The sequence below is a fragment of the Zingiber officinale genome, chromosome 9A (assembly GCF_018446385.1).
Source record: "Zingiber officinale cultivar Zhangliang chromosome 9A, Zo_v1.1, whole genome shotgun sequence".
NCBI lineage: Eukaryota > Viridiplantae > Streptophyta > Magnoliopsida > Zingiberales > Zingiberaceae > Zingiber > Zingiber officinale.
Window position 1 is genome coordinate 39,938,422 of NC_056002.1, and position 21,122 is coordinate 39,959,543.

A 21,122-nucleotide genomic window follows, 5' to 3' on the forward strand; every position below is an offset into this window, starting at 1 on the left:
AAATTGGTCCGTAGAAATTGCAAAAATTACGTCTTGCTCAACGTGCCAACGAGTGGCCGACTACTCACGTGTCGCGTCCTCATCCGCTACGGAGACGCGGCAGTGCTCCAACTACTTTCACGTGAACCATCCAGACCCTAAATATCTGCCATGGGGACCCACTTAGTTAAGTCCATAAATATTCAGGTATTTCTTTGGTAGTAGTAAATAAAGTCAATCTCGATAGTTCGATTGAATCCACTTCCGCTCGTACGTGGCGCCCATCCTTCGCCGTGAACTCCGCGTTAACTCCAAGGATCCAAACAGGACCGACTCGACGTCGACAACAAAAACGCAACACGTGTCCATCCGACCCGGTTTCGCATCTCATTGCTCACCATCTTCATTTCCTGTTCCATCCTGCGCAGGCGCTAAGTCGTCCGCAAATCAATTCGCGACTGGGAGAGGTTATGCGAGCGAGCCCGCATACATCCTCCTTGCTCCCTATAAATTCCTTGCCTTGTTTGTTTGGCCTCCCATCGATCGGATCGACTGAGAAAAGTAGTGAGTGGAAGAGAGTAGAGAATGGCAGGAATCATCCACAAGATCGAGGAGAAGCTCCACATGGGAGTTGACAACAATAAAGGGGGAGAGAAAGCTGAGCACAAGGAGGAGAAGAAGGAGCACACGAAGGAAGGCGAAGGGGGAATAGTCGAGAAGATCAAGGAGAAGATCCATGGAGGAGAAGGGGAGGAGGGAAAGAAGAAGAAGGAAAAGAAGAAGGAGAAGAAGAAGCACGGGGAGGGAGAGCATGACGGGCACAGCAGCAGCAGTAGCAGCGACAGCGATTAGATCCATCTAATCGCCCATATACCTTCTCGTGTTGTCGCAGTATGGAACTTGAAGGTATGCTCTGTTTTAGGGTTCGTTCTGCTCTGTAATAGCGATTAATCTGACAATAAAGTGCTGTTCGTGTTGTAAGATTGTGGTGTTTTTTGTGTTCTTGATCTTAATCGATGATGGATTTTGTACCTGATCTGAAACACTTGATGATCCACAAAAAAGATGGCGATGATCGAGAAAAATTGAGAAGATTATTCATCGATAATAACACATTCTTGAAGTTGAAGTTCTACAATATATTTCTTTAGGCTGATGATCTCCTAAAGTTTAAATAAATAAAATTGAGCTCATATAGTCTATTTAATCTTATTCTTATAGAATAAAATATATTAAAGTTAATATAATTATTTTTAATGGTGTATTTGATTCTTCGAATAAATCAAATGATTATGTTAGTAACTAAGCCTACTGAGTCACGCAATACGATCGTATCATCTGAGCCATTCAACTAAGGTTTCACGATAATATTTGAATTATAAAATATTTAAAAATTATCACTCCTATGAGCAATTAAAAAAAAACAAAAGAACGGTTCATAATGAGGCGGATTTGCTATCCTGCCCTCGAATTATAATAACACTAATAAGATTTAATAAAGAAAATATTAAAATATTATTATTACTAGTGATCGTACAGCTAGAAAATTCCAACAACAAAATATAATAAAAAATTAATTTAATTTAATATTATATTTGTCTTAGTAAAAAAATTAAGAAAAATATATTTTTTAAGGTCTAAAATATTTATAAAAGTTTCTTTGATCATAGTATTGTGTCAATTCTAAGGTATGAGACTAAAGAAAATTATATTTTTTATATAAAACAATCAGAGAAAATTAATGATGAGAAAAATTCATAATAATACGCGAGCACTGATTGTTTCGACCAAAGTTAGTTAGTAAAGGAAAAAGATTTTTAATAAAATAGTAAGATTATAATAAGATTTAATAAAGAAAAGATTAAAATATTATTATTATTATTATTCTAATTTAATGATAGAAATTTTAAATTATTATTATTATTATTATTACAACATATTTATACGAGATCAAATCCTCTGTCCCCAAATTTTTTTGTGCTCGTGTCCCCTTGTCGATTGAACGGATCAGATTATATCTCAAGGATGTTTTGCACATCACGAGGATACTGCACACATCTTAAAGATGTTATGATGTTTTAAGATGTAATCTGGTCCTTTCGATCGGCATGGGACACGAGGACAGATAAATTTAGGGACAGAAAATTTGATCTGATTTATACTTGTCCTCATTCAACTGCAAAAATTTTAAAAATCTCTCAATCTTAACTCATATTTGAAAAAAAAAAAATCCTAATCCACGCTCAGAACTGTGAGAAAAATTACTATACCAAAACCTATATAATTATCTTAGTATAATGAAAATTTCATGATCAATTTTAAAGAAATAATTATTCTGTTTAAATATAAGGAATAAAATAAAATAAAGGAGAAAATTAATTAGGTAAGTTATTAATTAAATTTTAATTTTAATTTTGTTATTATGTGCCTAATTTAAACGATTAATTCTGTTTATTATGATTTTTTTGGCTGCTAAGTATGACTCTGTAACGGCATTGAGACTTTCAAGCTAGGTTTCCCACCAATAGTTTTGTTTTTAGATATATTTAAAAAAATTATTTTATTTTTTCAAAATATATATATATATATATATATTTTTTTTTTTTTTTTGACCCATCTAATATAAAGGGCCTAGCTTAGATAACGCGTGCACATTAAAATTATAACAGTTATAATTTTATAAAAGCTATAACTACATAATTATAATAATTATGATCTCATAACTATATAATAGATATGATCTCATAATTAATACAACATATCACTGCACTATTAATGATTCATACCTGTTACAATATAATATTGAAATGTTATCTAAAAATAAAATGTTAATATGGAAGAAGCTATGAAATGTATTTGCTACACCATTAAATTATCATTAGTGTTTATGTTATAATAGTTATCATTCTGTAACTACTACAACAATACTAAAAATAAAAATATTTTTAAAAATAAAAAGTATTGGTACAATTGATCCTTGATCAAAGTTGACTAAGCTTGATTTGACTCGAACTTAGATTTCGATGTTTGACTAATTGTCAGTTAGTCAAGACGTCAAGTTGGTCAAGATTGATCAAATACTTGATAGTCAATCAATATGTTAGTTGTAACGTCCGAAAATTCACAAAATTATTTTTAGAAATATTCTATGATTTTTCTGAAATTTTAGAATATTTTTATGGAATTTTTAGAGTAACGGAAGTAGCAAAAACAAATAGAAAATGAAAACGGCCTAAGCGGGAATTGAACCCGAGACCTATGGTACGGATAATTCTAGTAACCAGTTGAACCCAGCAAGGCCGTGCTGAAAGGAAATGGAGGCAATTAAATTTATATTAGAGTTGGGCCGAATTACCCACTTAATATAAATAGGAAATTATTAAGTGGGGTTTTATTTTGATCGGGATTCCTTCTCCTCAAACCCTCACCGACGCCACCTCTCCCTCTCCTCCCTCTCTCGGCGCCAACCACAAACAAGGCCAGGGTTCCGTCCCAAGGGTTCCAAGGGCACCTTCCGGCGACGGCTTCAACACGAGGACGCTCCCCTCCGCGAGAGGAACGCATAGACGTGAGAAGATCGTCGAAAGGATCGTCTTCTCCGGGAAATTTAGCGATTTGAATCGTAAGAAAATCCGAATTCGAGGTAATAAACCCCTCACCTGCAGTATAAGTAGCTCTCGTGTGAATTTCATGTATTAGTTCAGTAGTATGTAGACTATCGACACAAAGGATGCAAATTAGCGGATACCAAGTGTTCGATTAAAGGTTTAGCACAGAAAAATACAACTTAGGCATTTTAGTAACTTAGATAAATGCAATAGAAGCATTTTTATAGCTTATTTAGTCTTGCTCCAGCTTTTACAGGACTAGATGTCCAATGGGTGGGCTTCCACAGTCGCCTCTAGATTTAGATAACCTAGTTCTAGGTTTAGACAACATAGTAAAAGCAAGACAAGAATTTATTAGCTTATGTTCAGTATTTTACTTTTCAGTGGCACTGTACTAGATTAGATATCCATTGGGTTGGGCTCCCACAGTCGTCCCTAGGTTCAGATAACCTAGTAGCCCTACTAGATTCGGGACTTGCAAACCCGGGTCTAGTTAGGGATGCGCGCATAGCACGTACAGTTGCCGGGCCCAAACAGCAGTATGATTATGTATTTTCACCTATTATATGTATTAAGTTTCAAACTCTCACAAGATAGTTAGGTGAATTCAGTACAGCATTAGCATTAGCTAGAATTAGCTCAATTCAGCTTTTGTAACAGTGTAGTTTCTGTTCATACAACATGATAGTTTATGATTAGCTCTTATTGTTATGATTAGTTAGCTTTCTATGTGTTGTATGTCATGCCATGTTTAGCACATTCAATTCGTATTTCAAATAGCATGTTTTAAAATCATGAATTGCATCGTATGCATGTTTTAGTGAGGTAGATGGTTTCTTACTAAGCGAAAGCTTATAGATACTTTCTTTTCCTTGTATTGCAGATAAAGGTAAAGGAAAGATGGACTAGCGGAGGCTGGAGGGTAATGCTACGAAGATGTGTGTGGGCAGGAACTTGGAGTAGAGATCTTAGGGAATTACAGCAAGCTTGTTTTTAAGCATTAGAACCTTTTAGCATTTTGTTATTTTGCACCTTCATATGTTAAGTGTTATGAATTAGTTAATCATGCATCCTATCATGCTCAGAACACTATTTTTGTGATGTTAGAATGTTTGACATTTAGTTTAGACCTTGTAATGTGATTGAGGCACGAAGCAGTGCTCAAATCAGACCTTTGGCACGAAATTAGAAACTCGAATCGATCAGCTGATCGATTCGAGAGTTTCCAATCGATCGAAGGATCGACTGGGCATCTGGTTTCACGAACAGTAGGCGTCTGGATCGATCGGTCGATCGATCCAACCAATTCCGTCGCGAACAGAAGGCTCTGGGATCGATCACTGGATCGATTGACCAGCCTGGATCGATCAGCCGATCGATCCAGAATATTGCCCGAGCACAGTAGCGTGCTGGATCGATCACTGGATCGATCCAACCTATGTTCCGCATACAATAGCCGGCTGGATCGATCACTCGATCGATCCGACCATTCCAATCGATCCGTGGATCGATTGGGAGGCCTGATATTAGCTAGAAACCCTTAGTTAAGCTCCTTGACCATTGGGGGATGTAATATATGTCATGAATAGCTTAGATTACACCCCTTAGCACATGTAGAATAAAGAAATGACAATAGTTTAGCAAAATTTTGATTAGTACAGCTTCCGCACTTAGTATTTAATGATGGTCATGGATTAGTTAGCACAGATTAATGTAACGATCGACCTCACAGCCTAGTTAGTAGGAGGTGGGTCGTTACAGAGTGGTATCAGAGCAGTTTCCATACTTCCTACACACACATCAGCATTGAACCTGCAGCTTCCAAGTAAGAACATCTCTCACTGTATTTATGTTCTTGTTTTCATGTTTAGATATAACTAAAGCATGCTTGTCTATGATGGTAGTTAACATGATAACAATAGTTACTCCAGTATGTTTGTATTAGTTATGTATGTCCTTTGTTCCATTAGAAATGGCACGAGGACGCTCAGCTAGAAGGGCACCAGCTACTGAGCCCCAGCACGAGGCAGGCAGTTCAGTGCCTCCCCCAGACCTTACAGCACTAGTGGCTCAGTTACAGCAGCAGCTAGCTGAACAGCAACAGGAAATAGCCACCTTAAAGGCTAATCAGCAGAATACTCTCATAGTCACCCCGAAACCGAACTTAGCAACGCCAGTAGTCTTAGAGGTTCCACCAGTCTAGCCTACAGCACCAGTGGCTCCAGCAACAGGAATACAGAAAGAAGCATATCTGATCCAGTGGCAGAGAGTCAAGCCCGAGAATTTCTCAGGCACCAGCGAACCATGGGATGCTCAAGCCTGGTTCAAAATACTGGAAAGTACGATGGAGCTTCTGGACTGGCCAGTACATGAGAAGGTGAAGTGCGCCTCCTTCTGTCTGACAGGAGATGCACGCATGTGGTGGGAGAGGATTAGAGCGAAGCGCCCAGTAAACCAGATGACATGGACTGACTTCGAGAAGGAGTTCTTTGAGGAATTCTTTCACATGCGGGTTACGAACCGCCACTACGACGAGTTCACTGAGTTTCGTCAAGGCAACCTATCAGTTGAGGAAGCCGTGAAGAAATTCAATAGATTGACTCGTCTATGCCCCGAACTAGTCAGCACAGAAAAAGAAAGAGTTCGGTTGATGCTCAAGATGCTGAGGCCGGAAATAGCGATGAACATGGCTGGCGGTGTTCATAGGCCGCAAACTACTGAAGAACTGGTCAGCAGTGCTCTGACCACTGAGCACTACTAGAATAATATCCAGCAGCAGAAGCAAGTCCTCTCAGAATCTAAAGGTCAAGGAGGCTCAGGTACTCAGAAACAGCAGAGTCACAGCTCCCATGGCTCTAACTGGAAAGGGAACTCCAGCAACAAGCGCAAACCAGGGAGTTATCCAAAAGGAGGACCAGCTAGTAAACAGCCCAGCTATCCAAAGTGTGCTACTTGTGGGAAATTCCACCTTTGAGTTTGTCGTAAGGGCACACGAGGATGCTGTGAATGCGGACAGGAAAGGCATATGACCAAGCAGTGTCCGAACAAGACCATCTTTCCTCCACCACAGTCGATCCAGTACGACGCCAATCCAGCACAGTTGTAGGTCACCGTAGATGGTCCACACATCAGCCAGGGCAGACTAGAAGCCCCTCCAGCTATGACGAATGTACGGATCTACTCACTGACCAGAGAGGACGTAACAAATGCCTCGACAGTTGTTACAGATCAGATTATTATTTTACAGCAAAGTACAACTGTCTTATTCGATACTGGGGCAACCCATTCATATATATCCAAGGCATTTGCTGAGAAGTTAACAGTACCTCCAGAGGTACTCAGTAGTCAGTTTTTGACGACGTTACCTTCAGGAGAAATTATGGTATCCACGCACTGGCTCAGAGCAGTGTCAGTCATTATAGCAGACAGAGAGCTCTTTTGTGATATGATAGTGCTAAATATGACTGACTACGATCTCATCTTCGGGATGGACTTCCTGATTAAATACGGTGCCTCAATAGAATGTCGTAAGCAGAAAGTCATATTCCAACCTGAAGCAGAATCACAGTTCGAGTTCGTCGGAGAACCAAAGAGAAAGCCCAAGAAATTTCTCTCAGCTATGAAGGCACAGAGATTAATGGATTCAGGATGTACGAGATTTTTAGCACATGTAGTCAGTACCGGTTAAGACAAGGACCAACAGCTAGTAGAGGTCCGAGTCGTATGTGACTACCCAGCAGTTTTCCCTGAAGAGTTACCAGGCTTAGCACCCGACAGGGAGATTGAATTTGAGATAGAGCTCATTCCCGGTACCAATCCTATTTCCAAAGCACCATACCGCATGGCTCCAGCAGAACTGAAGGAACTTCATGAGCAACTACAGGAGCTGCTTGACAAAGGCTTCATACGCCCTAGTCACTCACCATGGGGAGCGCCTGTATTGTTCGTGAAGAAGAAGGACGGGAGCATGCGCTTGTGCATAGACTACAGGGCACTGAACCAAGTCACCATCAAGAACAGGTATCCTCTTCCCAGAATAGATGACATGTTCGATCAGCTAAAGGGAGCAGCAGTGTTCTCTAAGATAGACCTCAGATCAGGTTATCATCAGGTGAAGGTCAAAGAAGGGGGCATACCCAAGACAGCATTCAGAACCAGATACGGACATTATGAGTTCGTAGTCATGCCCTTTGGCGTGACAAATGCTCCAGCTACTTTCATGGACCTCATGAACAGGGTATTCAGAGAATACTTAGATAAGTTCGTTATCGTGTTTATCGATGACATTCTTATCTATTCAGGAACTCAGGAAGAACACGCAGAGCACCTGAGAATAGTACTGCAGACCCTTCAGCAGAACCAGCTGTACGCCAAGTTCACAAAATGTGAATTTTGGTTAGATCGGGTGTCCTTCCTGGGTCACATCATCTCAAAGGATGGCATCATGGTAGACCCAAGTAAGATAGAAGCTGCGAGTAACTGGAAAAGACCCAAGAACGCCAGCGAGATCAGAAGCTTTCTGGGATTAGCAGGCTATTACAGAAAATTCGTAGAGGACTTCTCCAGGATAGCCTCCCCACTGACAGCTCTCACCAGGAAGAACAGAAAGTATCAGTGGACAGAGGACGAGCTGAAAAGGAGATTGACCAGTGCACCTATTCTGACTCTACCAGAAAATACAGACAGCTTTGATATATATAGTGATGCCTCTAAGTTGGGACTAGGAGCAGTGCTGATGCAAGACGGTAAGGTAATCGCCTACGCCTCCAGACAACTCAAGGATTATGAGAGGAATTATCCTACTCATGACCTTGAGCTTGCAGCAGTAGTGTTCGCTCTCAAGATTTGAAGGCATTACTTGTATGGAGCTCAGTGCAGAGTGTATACAGATCATCAGAGTCTGAAATACTTCTTCACTCAGAAGGATCTGAATATGCGACAGCGCAGATGGCTAGAGCTGGTCAAAGACTACGATATAGACATCCTCTACCACCCAGGAAAAACAAATAGGGTAGCAAATGCACTTAGCAGAAAGTCCAGTGCTGCCCTATTATCTCTAGCAGCCATGTCACCACCCTTACAGAAAGATATTACAGATTTCGGTCTCGAACTCATAGTCGGGCAGCTCTCTACTATGACAGTAGAGTCTACCTTGCTTGGTGACATCTAGACAGCTCAGGAGCAGGATCCTGAAATTCAGAGAATCAAGCAAGGCTTATCAGAATCAGAAAGTGGAGAGTTCAGAATATCAAATAGCGGGGTACTGTATTTTGGTGACAGGCTATGTGTTCCAGATCAGGAAGAACTCAAGAGGAAGATTTTAGATGAGGCTCACAAGGCTCCCTATGCGACGCATCCTGGCTCCACCAAAATGTACCAGGACTTGAAGAAACATTTTTGGTGGCCTGGGATGAAGAGAGATATTGCTCGATATGTCAGCACCTGCCTAACCTGTCAGAGGGTTAAGGCAGAACACCAGCGACCAGGAGGAGTCTTGCAGCCTATTCAGATTTCAGAATGGAAGTAGGAAGACATTTCTATGGACTTCATAGTGGGATTACCCAGAACCACGAATGGTTTTGATACCATCTGGGTAATAGTCGGCAGGTTGACAAAATCAGCCCACTTCTTAGCTATCAGGATATCCTACTCCATGGAACAGCTAGCTCAGTTGTATCTCAAGGAGATCGTTAGATTACATGGAGTCCCACGAACCATTATTTCAGACAGAGACAGTAGATTCACATCACACTTCTGGGAGTGTGTACAGTCAGCTTTGGGCACGAAGTTGAAGTTTAGTACAGCCTTCCATCCTCAGACAGATGGACAGACGGAGCGGGTAAATCAGGTACTCGAAGATATGCTCCGCGCATGTGCCCTAGATTTCAAAGGAAGTTTGTGCAAATATCTGAATCTAGCAGAATTTGCATACAACAACAACTATCATGCCATTATCGGTATGGCACCTTATGAGGCTCTCTATGGGCGGAGGTGTAGATCTCCAATCTGCTGGTATGAGAGTGGTGAACAGAAAGAACTAGAACTTCAGACAGATCTAGTGGCAGATACCACAGCAGCTATACAGCAAATCCGCCAGAGGATAGAGACAGCTCAGAGCCGCTAGAAAAGCTATGCTGATATACGGCGCAGACCTTTATAGTTTTCAGTTGGGGATTCAGTGTTCCTCAGAGTAGCTCCCATGAAGGGAGTAATGCGTTTTGGGAAGAAGGGCAAGATAAGTCTCAGATATGTGGAACCATACCTCATCAGCAGAAAAGTGGGCAAGGTAGCATATGAGCTAGAGCTACCTCAGGAAATGTCAGCTGTCCACAACGTATTTCATGTCTCTATGCTGAAAAAGCATACCCCAGATGTCACCCAGGTGATTGAGCCACAGTCGGTACAGATCCGCGAAGACCTCAGCTATGACAGTCGGCCTATTCAGATAATAGACCGAGTAGTTAAGAAATTGCGGAACAAGGAAGTACCATTAGTCAAAGTCATTTGGCACAGTCACATAGCAGAAGAGACAACTTGGGAGACAGAAGCCAGTATGAGACAGAAGTACCCAGAGTTATTCTAAGTTCAAGGACGAATTTTTTATAAGGTATGGGGGATTGTAACGCCCGAAAATTCTCAAAACTATTTTTAGAAATATTCTATGATTTTTCTGAAATTTTAGAATATTTTTATGGAATTTTTAGAGTAGCGGAAGTAGCAAAAACAAATAGAAAACGAAAACGGCCTAAGCGAGAATTGGACCCGAGACCTATGGTTTACGGATAATTCTAGTAACCAGTTGAACCCAGCAGGGCCGTGCTGAAAGGAAAGGGAGGCAATTAAATTTATATTAGAGTTGGGCCGAATTACCCACTTAATATAAATAGGAAATTATTGAGTGGGGTTTTATTTTGATCGGGATTCCTTCTCCTCAAACCCTCACCGACGCCACCTCTCCCTCTCCTCCCTCTCTCGGCGCCAACCACAAGCAAGGCTAGGATTCCGTCCCAAGGGTTCCAAGGGCACCTTCCGGCGACGACTTCGACACGAGGACGCTCCCCTCCGCGAGAGGAACGCATAGACGTGAGAAGATCATCGAAAGGATCGTCTTCTCCGGGAAATTTAGCGATTTGAATCGTAAGAAAATCCGAATTCGAGGTAAGAAACCCCTCACCTGCAGTATAAGTAGCTCTCGTGTGAATTTCATGTATTAGTTCAGTAGTATGTAGACTATCGACACAAAGGATGAAAATTAGCGCATACCAAGTGTTCGATTAAAGGTTTAGCACAGAAAAATACAACTTAGGCATTTTAGTAACTTAGATAAATGCAATAGAAGTATTTTTATAGCTTATTTAGTCTTGCTCCAGCTTTTACAGGACTAGATGTCCAATGGGTGGGCTCCCACAGTCGCCTCTAGGTTTAGATAACCTAGTTCTAGGTTTAGACAACATAGTAAAAGCAAGACAAGAATTTATTAGCTTATGTTCAGTATTTTACTTTTCAGTGGCACTGTAATAGATTAGATATCCATTGGGTTGGGCTCCCATAGTCGTCCCTAGGTTCAGATAACCTAGTAGCCCTACTAGATTCGGGACTTGCAAACCCGGGTCTAGTTAGGGATGCGCGCATAGCACGTACAGTTGCTGGGCCCAAACAGCAGTATGATTATGTATTTTCACCTATTATATGTATTAAGTTTCAAACTCTCACAAGATAGTTAGGTGAATTCAGTACAGCATTAGCATTAGCTAGAATTAGCTCAGTTCAGCTTTTGTAACAGTGTAGTTTCTGTTCATACAACATGATAGTTTATGATTAGCTCTTATTGTCATGATTAGTTAGCTTTCTATGTGTTGTATGTCATGCCATGTTTAGCACATTCAATTCGTATTTCAAATAGCATGTTTTAAAATCATGAATTGCATCGTATGCATGTTTTAGTGAGGTAGATGGTTTCTTACTAAGCGAAAGCTTATAGATACTTTCTTTTCCTTGTATTGCAGATAAAGGTAAAGGAAAGATGGACTAGCGGAGGCTGGAGGGTAATGCTATGAAGATGTGTGTGGGCAGGAACTTGGAGTAGAGATCTTAGGGAATTACAGCAAGCTTGTTTTTAAGCATTAGAACCTTTTAGCATTTTGTTATTTTGCACCTTCATATGTTAAGTGTTATGAATTAGTTAATCATGCATCCTATCATGCTCAAAACACTATTTTTGTGATGTTAGAATGTTTGACATTTAGTTTAGATCTTGTAATGTGATTGAGGCACGAAGCAGTGCTGAAATCAAACCTTTGGCATGAAATTAGAAACTCGAATCGATCAGCTGATCGATTCGAGAGTTTCCAATCGATCGAAGGATCGACTGGGCATCTGGTTTCACGAACAGTAGGCCTCTGGATCGATCGGTCGATCGATCCAGCCAATTCCGTCGCGAACAGAAGGCTCTGGGATCGATCACTGGATCGATTGACCAGTCTGGATCGATCAGCCGATCGATCCAGAATATTGCCCGAGCACAGTAGCGTGCTGGATCGATCACTGGATCGATCCAACCTATGTTCCGCATACAATAGCCGGCTGGATCGATCACTCCATCGATCCGACCATTCCAATCGATCCGTGGATCGATTGGGAGGCCTGATATTAGCTAGAAACCCTTAGTTAAGTTCCTTGACCATTAGGGGATGTAATATATGTCATGAATAGCTTAGATTATACCCCTTAGCACATGTAGAATAAAGAAATGACAATAGTTTAGCAAAATTTTGATTAATACAGCTTCCGCACTTAGTATTTAATGATGGTCATGGATTAGTTAGCACAGATTAATGTATCGATCGGCCTCACAGCCTAGTTAGTAGGAGGTGGGTCGTTACATTAGTTGATTGAGTAAGAGTCAAGTAAGTCAAGGTTGACCAGATACTTGATGGAGGAAAAGTCCAAGTGGATTATAATTAACCAAAGACTTGGCGGTTGAAAGTCTAACATCGACTTGACACAAGATGAAAAGTCCAAATAGATCATGATTGACCAAATACTTGATGATCAGAAGTACAATATAGAGTTGACATAAAAAAAAAACCCAAGTGAGCCACGGTTGACGGTACACTTAGTTGTCAGAAGTCCAATAGGGAGTTGGTATGAAGTATGAAGTTCCAGCAAGTCAAGGTTGACAAGATGCTAGGCAACGAGGAAGTCCTGACAGGTCAAGGCTGATTAGATGTCAAGTAATGAGTAAGTCCCGACAAGTTAAGGTTGATCAAATGCTAAGTAACGAGTACGTCCCGATGAGTCAAGATTCACCAGATGCTAGGTAACAAGAAAGTCTCGGCAGGTTAAAGTTGATCGGATGTCAAGCAAAAGAAGTCTTGTTAGGTTGAGGTCAACTAGATACAAGACAAGACAAGAATTTGACTTTGGTAAGACTAAAATAGAAGTATTATTCGATTGATAGTTTGTATTGATCAACTAAGGATGCAAAAACCTTTAATCTCAAAATTTACGGTTGCTACAATATTCCAATAATGTTACTACATTACTGCTACAATAATCATGAATAGTAAAATGCTATAGTCCTACTACAGTACAGATGATCAATCAACTAATATGTTTGTTGGTGCAATCATCCTCGGGTTAAGGTTGACCAGTTTGATTAAGCTTGAGTTGGCTCGAGCTTTAATTTCAATGTTTGTCAATATGTGAGAGAGAAGTCAAGTAGTTCAAGAGAAGACCAGATACTTATCTAGGAAAGTCTTGATTGAAGGTTAGGTAATGGAAAGACTTAACAGGAGGTTCACAATATAAGTCTTAACGGGGCTAGGCAATGAAGATCTAGTTGGGGACTAGGCAGTGGAAGTCCAACAGGCTTGACATTGAAGACTTAGTTGGGAACTAAGCAGTGGAAGTCCTAGCGGTACTAGGCAAGAGAAAAAGTCCAAGTGAGTCAAAGGTTAATCAGACACTTGATGATCGAAAGTTCAACGAGAAGTTGACACGAGATAAAATGTCCAACTGAGTCAAAGGTTGACCGGACATTTGATGAAGAAGCCCTTGCAGATCAAGGTTGACTAGATGTTAGGTAATGGGGAATTCCAACAAGTCACAGATAACTAGATGTTCAACAATGAAAGTCCTAAAGGTTGAGGTCAATCGAATACCGGACAAAATATGATTTCAGCCTCGAAAAGGTTGAAATTACGGTTAATAATCAATTGTGCCAAGGAGTGGAATCGGTTGACAAACCCTAATCTTAGGATTTTGATGCTCGAATCGATTGAGTAGTATCAATCGATCAGGGTGATCGATTGGTAGGAGATGTGATCTGAACAGAAGGTGTCGAATCGATTAGCCATCATAATCGATTGAAAACTCTTCTAATCGATTAGACTGATAGCCTAATCAATTGGAAGCTATTTTCATGATGCACAGAAAGGTGCTAAATTGATTAGGCTAATCGATTTAGCATGACTCAATCAATTAGGATAATCAATTAGGAGCTTTGTTGTGATAAAACATAAGGTGTTGGGATCGATTCAAGATCGATTGGGCAATTGATGAAGGCCAAACTAATCGATTGAGGACCTTTTCACAACAGCACAATAAGTCTTGGAATTGATTAGAGGCTTCCTACTCGATTGGTATGGTTCATCAATCGATTAGGCGTTCGAAAAAGAGTCATTCTGCAAGTGTTTAAACAGTCATTTGACATGATAATTGATTAGGGGTAAGCTTAATCGATTGGTATGGCTCACGATAGTTCTTGGGAAGTTAAGGAAGAAGTGTTGCTGCATTTCCAACTAAACAAGAGACAATTCCAAACAATGATAAAACGCACAAAGCAAGATTCATGTAAAATTATGTATTTATTATATTTGCTTTCATTCCTTATTGTATTTCTTATGCTCAAGATTGCACCAGGTTTCTCTACCTTTAGAAAGTTTCTAAAAAGGGATTTTATAATGGATGAGATCGTGAGAGTTGGACCCTTAAATTAGTCACCTCAAGGAGGTGGAGACCAAGTAAATCGAGATGTTAACATTACTTCAAGTTTTCTGCTACAACATCAAGTTCAAAGAAGTGATCGAAGATGCTCACCCCTTCTCGCTCTCTACATGTCTTAAGAGTATTAAATCAGTCGACTGATGACTTCAAAAATCGACCAGCATCTTCAAAATTTGACTGTTCAACTCGACTGATAACATCAATCAACTGATAGTTTATATCAATTTACTGATATTGATCAGAATTGAAGATAAGAAAGTCAATTCGATTGTTCGACCAGACTGATGATATCAATTAACTGATGGTTGATATCAGTCAACTGAGGTAAATCATAATTAAATAGAAGTAAGTTGAACTCAACTAGATATTCGATTGGTGGCTTTTAGTTGATTGCTCGGATAAATTAGTCCACTAATGTTTAAATTATCGACAAAATCAGACCAATGGGTAAGATCAATCGACTGATAGACAAAAATCAGACTAGATCTAAAGGCTTTAAAAGAGGATTTTTGAGGAGATTTTGAGGGTCGGTTCTTAGAAGTTTAAGAGTAAAGTACTACTACATTTCCATACCAACAAGAGGTAATTCCAAGTAATAAGAAAGCACCTAAAGCAAGATTCATGTAAAGTTGTGTGTACTCATTATATTTGCTTTCATCCCTTGTATTCTTATTGTATTGTTGTAATCAAAGGTTGTAAGAGACTTCTCCATCTCCGGAAGGTATCCGAGAATGAGAAGATTTAATGGTAGTAGATCGCTAGGACTAAGCTTTGGATTAGTTGCCTTAAGAGACGGATACCAAGTAATATCTTGGTATTAATGTATTATGCATGTGGTGTCAAAGTTGATTCATATTTTCCACTGCGCATTCAAACGATGAACATGCAATTGATATGAAGCGATTAAAGCTATTCACCCCTGACTTTCACAAGTCCTAACAAATAGTATCAAAGTGAGGTCGCTCTTCATCGATTTAACTGCCAAAAAGAGCGCAAAACTAAAGGAATAAAAGAAGACATGATTTTGAGTTCTTTGATAGCAACAAGTCATCAGATTAACGGTCGAAAGAAGTCAACACCAAAGGGAGCTTAAATTTTAGGATGGATCCTCGAGATGAATTTTGATATGACATCTGAGTATTTCCACTGCTCATATTGGGAGGATTCGAACATTAGAATGCAAGGATGGAAAACTTCCTTATGATCAACATAAAGTAATGATTTACCTTGACGAAAAGGTTTGACATTCCAAAGGATAGTAAAGGGAAACTCCTTAAAAAGAAGAAATGAATCAAAGTGAAAATATGAACAATTTAACATAAATGATAAGATAATAAAATCTTAATCAAATTGATTCTTCACGACATTTTATGTGGAATACGTATATATCAAGATGTCAAAAATCTATAGAGCAAGCTTGCTAAGCTTCATGAAAGTTCATCTTCTACACAAAGATGATTATGAGTATAAGAAAGGAAACTTATTGGCTCAAGAACTTGACAATTTAGAAATTGAGAGGTACTTAACATCCGAGAATGAAAATTGAAGACGTCTACTTCAAGAATTGAGGGGGAGAGACCATTGACACCAGAATGAGAAGAACTCTCAACTTTCAAAAGCGATTAGAAAGAAGATTGTGTTACCTCCATAAAGCTAAAACTAAAAGTATTTCTGCAAATAAAAATATGTTGAGATAGGATGAGACATTGTTTTGATAATAAATAAAAAAAACACTCTTTTAATGAGTGCAATAAAAAGGATTATGATTTTTGCCCAAATAACATTCTAGCCTTAAGTAAGAAGATGATTTGGATTCAAAGGATGAAATCTTTAATCAAGCCTCTTGATTGTGTTTGACACTTTGGTACGAGTATCTAAATTTCAAGTGAAGTCATGTGTTGTGTCTAAAAGGATACATATATCTCTATAATGGTATGATATTGTCCACGACCTAAGTTTTCATGATTTTATTTTTGGATTTTATCCAAAAGGTATCATACCAATAGAAATATCTTTCCCTTATAAGTTCATAATTCTTTCCATGTGTTTTTAATATAGGACTTTATTTGCAACCATTGTAACCCAATAATATAAGCTATAATACCAAAAGATAACCAAAAAGCCTTTTAAATCTAAACCTTCTGTTGAACCAATGTTCATGCCTAAACCTATATAACAAACTAAGTCATCTTAGCTCCTAGAATTTATCATCTTAGAAGACTTACCCAAGGCCTAGATCAACTTATTTTATCTTGAAGGTTAAACATATAAAAAAGGTTGTTCAAATGCTTCTAGGTTGTCTTTCCACATAGTATTTTAAGTTGTAAATTGATGGAACTTAACTCAAACACAATACTAAGTTGACTTGGCTCAATGAACTAAACTCTCTACCTTATAACCTCTACCCATAAAGTAAACTTTATCCCTACAATAGCATTTTTCTTAAGGTGTTCTTCGAGCTCAACATCTTTTATTATAATATAAGCTTGATAATCAAATCTTCAAACCTAAAACAATGTGTTTGTCCAACTCATCTAATCTAAATCCCTTGTCAAATATTAAAGTACAGTTCATAAGGTGACCGTGAGCTCCTCTCTTGCTTATTATAGGCTATAGATGGTGGCATCAATCGAATGGTGGAGTTTCTTATTGATTGTTCTTTACGTAATTTGGGAGATCCTTGATCGTGGAAATAAGGAAAGGCATAAACTTCGACCGACAATACATCTACTATATGTTATGTCTCCTAGAGACCTAGATTATCCCAACTATAACATGGTTTATTATTCATCTTGCAATCCATGCCAAATCTTCTATTTAGAAGTTAATGCGTGTGCGCTCAAGCTCACTCATCAGTGGAGTAGTGACTTGTTGAAGGATTCATAGCGAGTTTAGGACAAAAATCAAAGGGCGCCCTAAATTTTACAAATCATTAAACGGGCACCTTTTCTTCAAAAAATAAAATAAAATTCAAATGAATGCACTACCAATGATTTAATCTTGAAATTACCTCTCGACGTCCCCTCGGATGGGTCTAATGGCTAGCACATGAGGTGTTGCCACCAATGAGGTATGAGGTTCGAATCTCAGCAAAGCCGAGGTAAATGTCTCTCTTATGTGCTAGTCACTATTCCAAAGACTAGTAGCCACCCGTGATTTACCTCCTCCATGTTAGCCCTGGACAGGTTGGCGAGGGCGATGGGGGCGAGCGTATTCGCCTTTTTGCCACCGTTGAAATTACCTCCCGACAACGTTGTTGTAGAAGCTATCCAATAGTTGTTATAACGTATTTAGGGTAAATTTAGGATTTAAGATTTATATCATATAAAACTACTCGGTAGCTACTACAACGTTTAAAACCTATACAGTAGTTGATACAATGTGTTTAATATGAGTTTAGAATTTAGAATTTAGGATATTTGAACACTATTATATCAAAATAGCTTCTACAATTGTTTTAATTCTTTTTAAATGAAGTTTAAATAATTTTAACCAAATTGATAAATAATATTTTGATATAATAGTTTTAATATCCTAAATTCTATATCCGAGACTTACACTAAATACGTTGTAGCAGCTACTGGTAGCTTCTATATGATATAAATCTTAAATCATAAACTAACATTAAACACGTTGTAGCGGCTATTGAGTAGCTTCTACACAGTATAAATCTTATATCTTAAATTATAAACTCTCCCTAAACATGTTGTAGCAACTATAGTATAGCTTCTACATGTTATAACAACTACTCTATAGTTTTTACATATTGTAGCAGTTACTTAGTAGCTTCGACACATTATAAAAACTACTAGTTAACTTCTACAACAATACTAGATCAAGGGATAATTTTGGGATACAATCATAAGAGGGGAGTCCCTTTTTTTTTTTTTTTTTTTTTTTTTTTTGAAAAAAGAGGCTCCCAGTTAATATTTCCCTTAATTTGGGATGCTTTTTTTAATTTTTGCCCTTTAGTTTAACTAGTTTATATAAACAAAAATGCAACAACATCTTCCGAGACATTATCAAATTGTACATCTTTCAAACTATAACACGCTAATGTTCATTAGTTCTTCCAACCTTTAAACTAAGACAATAAAAATTTTAGAATTTAAATATATTGTATATTTTTAAAAAATAAATATGAGGTAAAAATTATTTTTTTCCTTTTTTTCATCGATGTTAAAAATATTTGTTGCATTCTACGTGATTTTTAATTTAGACTTTATTTGTTAATTTTAGCTATTTTTAATTTTAAAATTTCAATTCAAACCACTAACGGAGTTTTATTAAGATTAATTGTTTTCTCTAGATAACTCCTAAGTAATACCTAGAAAATTACTAGCTAATAGTTAAGGTGCGAGAGAATATATCGCCAATAACAATCAAGGTAAATCGTTGGGTGTAATTTGGCATGAAATTGTTGTTATCAAATCTTTTATTGCCTTCCTAAAAACCCGATCTGTTATCCGAATATGTGCTATAAAAACCCTAACCCTACACCTAATCCTGCAAATCCTGTCTCCTCGTTTCTCAGTTCGGCGGTCGATTTAGTGGAGGCGATCGTGTCCTTGATCATCTGTGGCTTTCGAGTTCGCTTCGATTGGCTTAGCTTCTGGTAATTCCGGCTTCTGTCTCTCTATCGAGTTTTAAAGATCCGATCTTGGTGTGGTTTTGCTGGAGTTGAGATGGCGTTCATGCTTTTAGGGGAATTGGGATATGGTTCCTGTTCTTTGTTTTGTGGAGTGATTTGGTTGCCTTGATGATTCTACCAAAGTTCTTTTGATTGTAGAACACTTATGTTTCTATGGAAATTTAGGTTTATTTCGTGCTATTCTTTTGAAGGATCAAGATCCAAGTGGAATCTTTCTTTTTTTGTGGTAATTGAGAGATCTATGTGCTAAGGGTTGGCATATGTTCCAGTTTTGCTTATTTTTTATGATCGTCTTCTAATCGATCTCTGTTGGGTTCGGGCTTCTAAATTGAATTAGATCCATGGTGTTCTTCAGTGCTTCTATAGTTCTATATGCCAAGAAGAATTATAAAACTCTCTTTTCTTGCGGATAATTAGGCATACTTGTTCTCAATTTCGGTCCTTGTTTTCCCTCTCTTTGGCTGTATGTTTTTATCATGATCAAAATAACTTGAACTTTTATAGTTTTGTAGTTATGCGTTTATGATGATCATCTTTTTGGTGTATTCTTTGATAAATTGTATAGAATTCTATGCTTTAAGATATTTCATAGGTTCGCTTGCCAAAAACTCTTCACGGTTAGGATCATTCCTTGAAAAATATTGCGATAATTATTTGAATTTACTTCAACTTTTTCCCTTCTTGATGGTAGATTATTGATTATTAATGTAATTGTAGGTATTGCAACCTTTTCTAGGATCTTCCTCACTGATTCCGCCCCTCCAAAATCAGAGGAGAGCTAATAAGTTCTTCGAGATCTAATGGCACAGGAGAGCTGGAAGAAGGATATCGAACGAACTGAGTGCGAAACTCCTGAAGTCCCGATTTTATGTGCAAATAAATGTGGGTTTTTCGGGAATGCCATGACCAATAACCTTTGCTCCAAATGCTACAAGGTTTTTGCCTTGAAACATAAACCAATGGTTTCTCCCGCCACCACAGAAGTCGAGAAAGCAAGTGCCATTCCATCTTCTCTGCAAATCAAACATGTTGAAGGATCAAGTGAATTGGATGGGCCGAGTGAGGTGAAGGCCGTCGATGATCAACCGGAGGCTGCATGCAAGAAGCAACTGGCTAACCGTTGTGCCCAATGCCAAAAAAGGGTAAGATTAACAGGCTTCAAATGTCGGTGTGGCGGCACCTTCTGTTCGTCCCATAGGTACTACGAGACACACAAATGCTCATTCGACTATAAGACTGCTGGTCGCGAGCGTTTAGCCAAGGAGAACATTGTTGTGAAGGCAGAAAAGTTGGAGAAAATGTGAGGCCATTGCATTCCTTGAAAGGGCACAAAGGAGCCCTATTTGCTTTCGGTGACATGTTCCGATGTGATTGAAGTAGCCAAGGCTTTACGAAAAGCTTTATACTTCGAATCAACGAATTCGGTGTGTTTCTGAGCAGGAAATAATGTAAAAAAGAAATTGTGTTGAAAGTATTGCTTCAAATCTATTTTAGTTTTCATTCTGAAATATCAAGAATCATTGTTTCTTATGACTGAGTGTGCATATTTCATATATAGCAAAGGAACAAAGTGTAGCATTTTATTCCAATGTGATACTGTAATACAAGTTTTGTGTGAAATGAGATGAATAGTCTGTAAATAAAATAAATCTGAAATTTAGATTATAGAGATTTTAAATTAAGTAAAAGTCAGATTACTATGAAAAATGAGTAGTAGTTCACTTTTGGAAATAGAATGATAGTGATTGATAAAAAGAAAGTGTTAATGATAGTGATTGATATGATAAAATGATAAGTAAATTTGTGAGAAAAAGCTTTTGTTATGCAAGTGATGAGATTTCAAATTTGTGTGGTCATATGGATCGATAGGCTAAAAG

The 21,122-nt window shown here is 38.4% G+C and overlaps 2 protein-coding genes across 2 annotated transcripts; both read left to right on the forward strand.

The window, feature by feature from the left end:
• Positions 1-456: 456 nt before the first annotated feature.
• LOC122021674 (protein SRC1-like) lies at positions 457-1,010 on the forward strand. The gene has a single exon (XM_042579822.1). The coding sequence runs from the start codon at positions 565-567 to the stop codon at positions 829-831; it is 267 nt and encodes an 88-aa protein (XP_042435756.1). The 5' UTR covers positions 457-564; the 3' UTR covers positions 832-1,010.
• An 18,072-nt stretch (positions 1,011-19,082) lies between these two features.
• Positions 19,083-20,759, forward strand: LOC122021820 (zinc finger A20 and AN1 domain-containing stress-associated protein 9-like). Its single transcript, XM_042579983.1, has 2 exons — positions 19,083-19,209; positions 19,963-20,759. The coding sequence occupies exon 2, from the start codon at positions 20,046-20,048 to the stop codon at positions 20,547-20,549; it is 504 nt and encodes a 167-aa protein (XP_042435917.1). The 5' UTR covers positions 19,083-19,209; positions 19,963-20,045; the 3' UTR covers positions 20,550-20,759.
• Positions 20,760-21,122: the final 363 nt, after the last annotated feature.